Source organism: Cynocephalus volans, chromosome 6 (genome assembly GCF_027409185.1).
Source record: "Cynocephalus volans isolate mCynVol1 chromosome 6, mCynVol1.pri, whole genome shotgun sequence".
NCBI classification, from domain to species: Eukaryota; Metazoa; Chordata; class Mammalia; order Dermoptera; family Cynocephalidae; genus Cynocephalus; species Cynocephalus volans.
Window position 1 is genome coordinate 93,552,832 of NC_084465.1, and position 7,255 is coordinate 93,560,086.

Below are 7,255 nucleotides of genomic sequence, written 5' to 3' on the forward strand. Positions count from 1 at the left end.
AGCTGGAGGATGATTAAGCCACAGAGATCCGCACAACATACCCTACGCACACAGCACAGGATCCCCAATAGCATCAGTCACTGAAGGAGGGAGCATGCATTGGATTTACACATTCAAACTACTGAAGACATTTCATATTCTCTCTCTGGGGTCTGTGCCTGAAAACCCTACTCTTTTGCTTTGAACAAAACTCTGAGATCAGAGCTTCTCCAGAACGTCTGCTTCTTCCCCAGACATTCAGCCAGCTGCTTTCTTCCGAGCGCTCCCACATTGCCAGAAGGGAGACGGGAGAATACATCTCCTGTTGCAATTTCTCGTTCCAACATAAATTTGTGACCCTGGAAAGTGTGTGGTTTTCGAAAACTGTCTGACCCAACAAGATTCTGAGCTTTTCTCAGTGGGGCAGCCGGTCACTTTGGAGCAAGGACTGGGGGAGAGCACACCTATTTCTGCTAGTGACTAAACAGGACTGCCTTAAAAAAGAGAGAGAAGAAAAAGAAAGAAAAAAGAAGCCAGATAATTTTATTTCCAGATGCTTCCTCACTTTCTTGTTGTTTGCTCCGAGGGAGTGAGCAGTGGCCAGGCTCTGAGTGTCTAGGGGGCCTTAAAGAGGCGGGCGGTGCTGGACACAGTCCCAGGGAGAGCAGGTTTTGTGCGCATATGGGAAGAAGCAAGCGCCAGTCACTCCTGTGCCCAAGACAGAAAGAGGGGACAGCAGGCTCTCCACCTTGGGCAAACTTCACTCCACCCCGGGAGGGAACAATTCCTCTTCTTTCCCGGGCTTCCTTCCCCTGCCCTCAGGGGATTTGCGTGAACAGGTGTTAACGCCGCGCTGAGAGGGGCGCGTTCACCAGTCCCGCGCAGCAGCTGCGCGGCACCTTTGCCCCTCGGCTGCGGCTGTCGTGCGCACCGAAGTCCCCGGGGCTTAGAGCCGGGGGCGCTGAGGGCCAGGGCGACGCTGCCCTCCGGGAATGGGGCGCAGACCTCGCAGCCCCTGGCTCACGAAGTCCCGCCAGACGTGGTAGGGGAGGAACAGGGTCAGCCCTGGGTAGCACTTGGGCGGATGGAGCTGGTGCTACCTCCGCGTCCCCCCTCTCCGGGCCGGGTCTCCGGAGTCCGCGCGCTGCGGTGCGCTCGGCCGCTCCGCACGCGGCGCAGCCCCTTCCCCTTCCCGGGCGGGCGAGGCCGGCGTGGGCGCGGCCCCCGGGTCCCCAGGGCGCCCACTGCGGGCGGGACGCGGCCGGTGCAACCTCGGCCCGGGGGGCCGCCGCGGGGGCGCCGCGCCGCCTGCGTCCTCCCCCTGCCGCCCCGCCGTCCTGCCACCATCGCGCGCGTCGCCTGCAGCCCTCGCCAGCCTGCGCGGCTGTCCCCTTCTCCCCCGCGCCAGAGGGCATCTTGAGCGAGGTCACTGCCACCTCGCCTTTAATTCTAGAGGGGACTCAACCCTGGTTAAAAGGGTAGCTCCCCAGGCACTATTAAAGTAAGTTTTTGGTGGCCTTTTGTCAGGAAACTTTTAATCACGCAGAATTTAGCCTCTAATCGGCCAGACTTATTTGAAGGGCGCGAGTAAAACCTTCCATCTTTAACACCCACTCCGGTGTTTCCTGGAAATTTGCCACCGAATTTAGGCTCGAGTTGAAGGTTACTAGGATTTATCATTGTTTCCCCAGGATGTTTAACCCTCGAGGGCTCCTCTTCTTTCATTTAAGATATTTGAAAATAAATTTGTGAGCGCTTTGGCCATTTTGTTTAAGAAATTTGTTTTAGCTGGTACGGTTTTGTAATCCAGAAATATTTCTGAAATGGGAAGGGGAGAGTGTTGGAGACAGAAAGCAGCTGTGTACCAGGAAATGATAAGTATCATGCAAAAATATCACAGCTAATAGATATTCTTTACGAGTGGAAATATCTATGTTTAATTGCTTTAAAAATGTAGGGTGGAAAAACACAATCATACATTGTGATAACAAACCTGTACAGATAATTTCTGAACAATACAAAACAAGTGCTGAAAATTTTTGCTTTATGGTTGAAATAATTGTTCCAAAATTATGACACCACCTACCCAAATATCATGTTGCCCCATCTGCAAATACTTGAAGAGGAATAGTTACCAATTGAATGCGTTTAGATTCGTCCTTAATACAAAGAAAATTGCATAGGTCTTTATATTGGTGCACATCCTCAAATGCATCTTCCAATACCATTGCCAGCTCAGTGATGTTCTCGATATTTTAAAATTTCAGTTTTTCAGAGATACATAATATATAATTCCTAATAATTATAAACACATCATTTTTACTCTGATTTTCATAACATGCATTTTATGATTACTGTACAACTGAAATAGACATTGAGTTATGCTGTGTGCACGTCTTTATTCAACAGTATATTCTTAAACACCTTGTTCAAACAAATTAAGTGAATTTAAAAGAAAATAAAACAAGAAAACAATCCTTCCAGTAGAAACAGAATCACAGTGCTTTACAGACAAAAAGAAAGGAAAAGAAGTTCTCATACGAAAAGAGATTTATTATTACATAGAAAATTCTCACAATAGTTGAAACACACTTCAGAAACTAGTAAACACCTTAGATAGAGTTGTGCCAATTACTCAGCCCACAAGCATCTGCTTTGTCTTAATTAGACGGGGGAGGTGAATGACCACTGTTTATTTTCATTTTCATTAATTATGAAAAACTGCATTTAATTCATCTTGCATGGTGAGAGATTGGCTGCGCAGATGTAAGTCGTAAGGGAAGTGGCTGTCGGTGGGCAACCTGAACATGGCACCCTGCCCAAGGGGACCCCTGGGTGGCACTGCACAGTAATGCATGCCGTAATTGTAATTTTTGCCATAGTCCAAGGTTTCTTCTTGCTTCAGGGAAAATATCCCATTATAGTTAATTGGGGGAGGACTTAAGGGACCTTCAAACTGAGGGCTGGCACACTCAGGGGAAGTACTTTCATAGAAGGATTCATACGCACTGCAATAATTGTAGGGTTTCATGGACTTGGAATTATCAAGAGTCCCATGCCCTGGGGGAGTGGTGAGCTCAGGGCTGTGGTAGGGGGGGTAGAAGGTAGAGTAGGGTGACCTTGTGTGGTGTGCGGCCTCCCCACCCTGACCCATCAGGAAACTTCTGGCGTTGAGCTGCAAGCAGCCTGCCACCAAGTTTGTCGTTGGCTGGGAAAGACCTTTGCATAAGTTTTGGACGAATGTAAGCAGATCTGGTCTCTTGCCGATTCTCAGAATTTCAGAAAGTGCCCAGATGTAGTTTTTGGCCAGTCGTAAAGTTTCTATTTTGGACAGTTTTTGGGTTTTAGAATAACAGGGGACCACTTTTCTTAAATTGTCCAGAGCGTCGTTGAGGCCGTGCATCCTGTTCCTCTCTCTCGCATTAGCTTCCTGTCTCCTGAACTTGACCCTTTCCAATCGGAGCTTGGTCGTCTTTTTTTTCCTAAGACCTCTCCTTCTGGGCAACCCATTTTCATCTTCGTCGTCCCTGTCTTCCTCCTCTTCCTCCTTCTCGGTTTCTTCTCCAGGGGCCCTTTTGATGCTCTTTCCTCGAAGGATAATCTGTTTGGAAAAGCTCTCTGGTTTCTTAATTTGCTTCTGGTCCTCACATTCTCTAGAAAACTTTCTGCACATCTGGGATTCTGGCATTACAACAGACTCATCAAACGGTAGTGTTAACATGGTTCTCTAATCTTAAATTACCTGAAAAAATGCCAGCACAATATTTAAAGTGTTTTCATTTTTAAAGTTTATACACTTAAAACATATTTGTGACTTAATCATAAGGCTACAAGAACATGTGAAAAAGACTGATTCCAGGACTAATTTTTTTTACATTAAATGTAATTTTTGAGTTTGTGCAGATTAGTAATTATAAAAACATTGATGCATGCAATAGAATTAATTTATACAGGCAAATTATCAAAAGAAAATAAAACATGAAGCATTTATTATAATACCACATCTATCTCCATTTCTTTTTGATTTTAAACTGGATTTTAGTACACAAAAAGGATTGTGGAATTCAAGCAAATGTAAAACATGATATAGCAATGCAGAATTTCATTAATTCCAATTCCCCTGAGTATAAAATGCAAAGAGAAACCAATTTTCAAAATGAAAAGTAATATCTCTTCATTAGCTGACAAATTTGTGGGGAATTTTTTAGAAAAAAAAATAAACTTTAACTTTATTTGCTGTATCATGCAACTGTAAATTTAGATAAGTGGCTGTTGGAATATACAAATTAAAAGAAAGGATTATCAGAGTCAATTTTTAAACTGATTTCTTTCTGATCAGTAAAGAATTGTGTAAAAAAGCACTATTTTTCCAGCCTTTAAAAAGAAAAGGGGATTAAGCTAATTTGGAGTAAACTCTACAAGTAAATGAAAAAATAAAAATCTCCAGCAATTTTTTTTTTAATCAAAGAGAATGTTGAGACTGCTTTACATTTAAATTTTTACCCAATGTAATTGTCTCTTTACTGCCATTCAAATTATCCTGGACAAAAAAAAAAACACTCTCGTACTGTTTTTGTTCTACAAGCCACAGAAGTCTCCCTCTAGCTAATATCTGACAGGAACGGTCCAAGGATTCTGACTGCAATTGTGCACGTGTGTCCAGAATCCCGAATGAAAGGGGAAAATAATTTGTGTTTCAAATGCATTTTTGATTTTTGTTTGGTGAAGCAGCAAGTATTTTCATCTAAAGTCTTCAAACAAATAGGCACATTAAAACACAGACTTTTCAATTTAACAATCTCCAGCCCCCTCAACACACACACACACACACACACACACACACACACACACACACACACACACACACACACACACTCTTAGTAATGTCCACATACTTGCAGTGTTACATAATAGCAGTGAAAGTATGTGATAATTACATCATAAGAATGAAATACTATAAGACGTTATAGATGGCAAAGAGCATATAAATACTATAAGACAGTGACACTGTATCTTTAAATACTTGCATGCAAAGCCAACATCAATTGAAGTATATCTTTATTTATATTACCTTAGGTTTTAATTTCATTCAATAATCAGTTTTCATTTTGGGTCTTCCAAATCTTTTCAGGCTGAGTGTCGCATCGTCTCCTGGAGTCTCTAGATCTGTGTATATCTGCACTATCTCATTGATCTCTAAAAAGTGACATTGATGCCAACTGCCAGAGCTGGTACCCATGCCATCTGCTAGTGACGTCACAGGGCAGAGAGAGCCATGTGATCCTCTCTCTTGGGACCTTCATTCTGCACTGATCATCTGGCATCCCTGTAAGTGGGTACCAGCATTCATGCATCAACACAGAAGGTTAGACTGATAGGAAAAAAAATCTGCACCAGCATTTCACATACAGTAGGTGCGTTTCTCCTCGAGCTGCTTCGGATTCACTGGCAATCTGTAGAAATAGCTGTGTTAGTGTTCAGTTTCGCCCTGCCAACGGTGCAACTATTAGGTAGTCGTTAATATTCCATTCATTTACAAGGTGGGCTTTTGTGTGAGTGAGAGGTTTTTGTTGTTGTTGTTGATGTTGTTTTGTAAAGATCACCATCCCATTTGTGCTCCTGGGTACCCAGGGAAATAAAGATGTGAAAAGGAACTGGAAACTGGTCTTAAGATGCTTAACCAATCTAAGATGTGTGTAAGCAAATGGGGGCAACAAAGGTCTCCTTATTTCCTTGTTTTGTTTCATAGCATGTAACTTATGGGTGTGTGTCTGTGTGTTCTCTTATTAACATGTAAGACTTCTGTGCTTCTTAGAAATTTGGAATAAAGGAGCAGTTTTTCCATCTGGGGTCTGTGAAAGACATCTTTAACTGTTCCCCTTCCTACTCTTGCCGGCATCTTTCAACAACTTTTCAGAGAGATTCTATGTAATGCAGAGACACTGCAAGTCCATCGTTAAAGATTTCAGACTACTTACTTATGTCCTCTACCAAGGGTCACTAACTTCGATCTTTTATTGTCACCTGTCTCTTCCCAGTGTTAACTTGCTTGTTCCTTCTCATTTCATTTCAGACACAATAAACATAAAAATTATTTCTTAGTTTTTTGTCTTTCTCTTGCTGGCATTTTGCAGAGTATTTTAATTAAAAAATAGCTTTCCTGTTTTTTGGAGCTTTCAGATTTTTTTCTTTCTCCTAAAAATCTTTTCCTCATATTTTTTTCTTTTCTCTAGACCAATATCAATTTAAATATCCTCTTGTGCTTATATCAGTATCCAATTGTTTTTCCCTATCAGGTGAGTTTCCTATTAATCTCCCCCTCACCCCTCTTTTGGTTTCTTAACAAAGGCAGAGTAGAAACAGTTAAGCAAAGCCGGCAAAGCCTTACAGATCAAATGAACTGCCAGGCCAGTGGCAAACTCCACCTTCCTCTCCTTCTCTCCACTCTCCTGCCTCTGCCCCCCACCCTCAGAAGAGATATTTTATTTCAAGATTGACTGGCAGTAAAGTAAAAGGTGCATTTAAAAAATAAATAAATAAGAGTTTAAAAATAAACACAACCTTCGTTGTTTGACAACCGAGTAATCTCTTTCTATAAAGTGAGAGAGTATGCTTTTGGTATTAAAGTAATCCCTGGCAGAGCTGTAACTATTGAATCTGTGTTAGCATTCCCCTTATAAATCCCATTTTTGAAAGGTTTAGAATTCTGCTGCTTTAATGCACTTTGGTTCCAAATTGGCACCAGAGGCCTCAAACTAAATTCAGTTTTGCTCCTGTCATACCTCACTCATTTCCACCCTCCTCAAAAAGTTGCTGGACATTTTTTGGACATCTAGAAAAGATGAGAGAGTTGGCAGAAAGGAGAATAAAAAAGGTAAAGGGGGATCATTTTTCTCTCTTAATGGCCTAGTAAAAAATGCACATTGAAAATAAGAGTAAGACTATAAATTCATAAGTTAAAATAGGTAGGTTGGCCTAACTCATTTTTTTTTTAAGCAGACATACCAAAGCCATTTTAAAATTTGTTGCTTAAGGGTATATTACTGGTAATGGGTACATTGCATATATTTCACATAGCTTTTGGTTCAAAAACTACACATACTTTTAATATCAGCACAGAGAATTTCTATAGGAAGGCCAGATTCAGAATTTTGTTTGTTCTCATGTATAGTTTAATTTTTAAATGTAAAGGAGAGCAAGTATCAGAGTCACAATCCATAAAGCAGCCAGTGCTATCACGAATTTTGCATATCGCACCGTATCCTAAACTTGCAAA

The 7,255-nt window shown here is 41.9% G+C and overlaps 1 protein-coding gene across 1 annotated transcript; it reads right to left on the reverse strand.

Moving 5' to 3' along the window:
• Nucleotides 1–2,686: 2,686 nt before the first annotated feature.
• NEUROD6 (neuronal differentiation 6) lies at nucleotides 2,687–3,700 on the reverse strand. The gene has a single exon (XM_063101386.1). The coding sequence runs from the start codon at nucleotides 3,698–3,700 to the stop codon at nucleotides 2,687–2,689; it is 1,014 nt and encodes a 337-aa protein (XP_062957456.1).
• Between the last annotated feature and the right edge of the window lie 3,555 nt (nucleotides 3,701–7,255).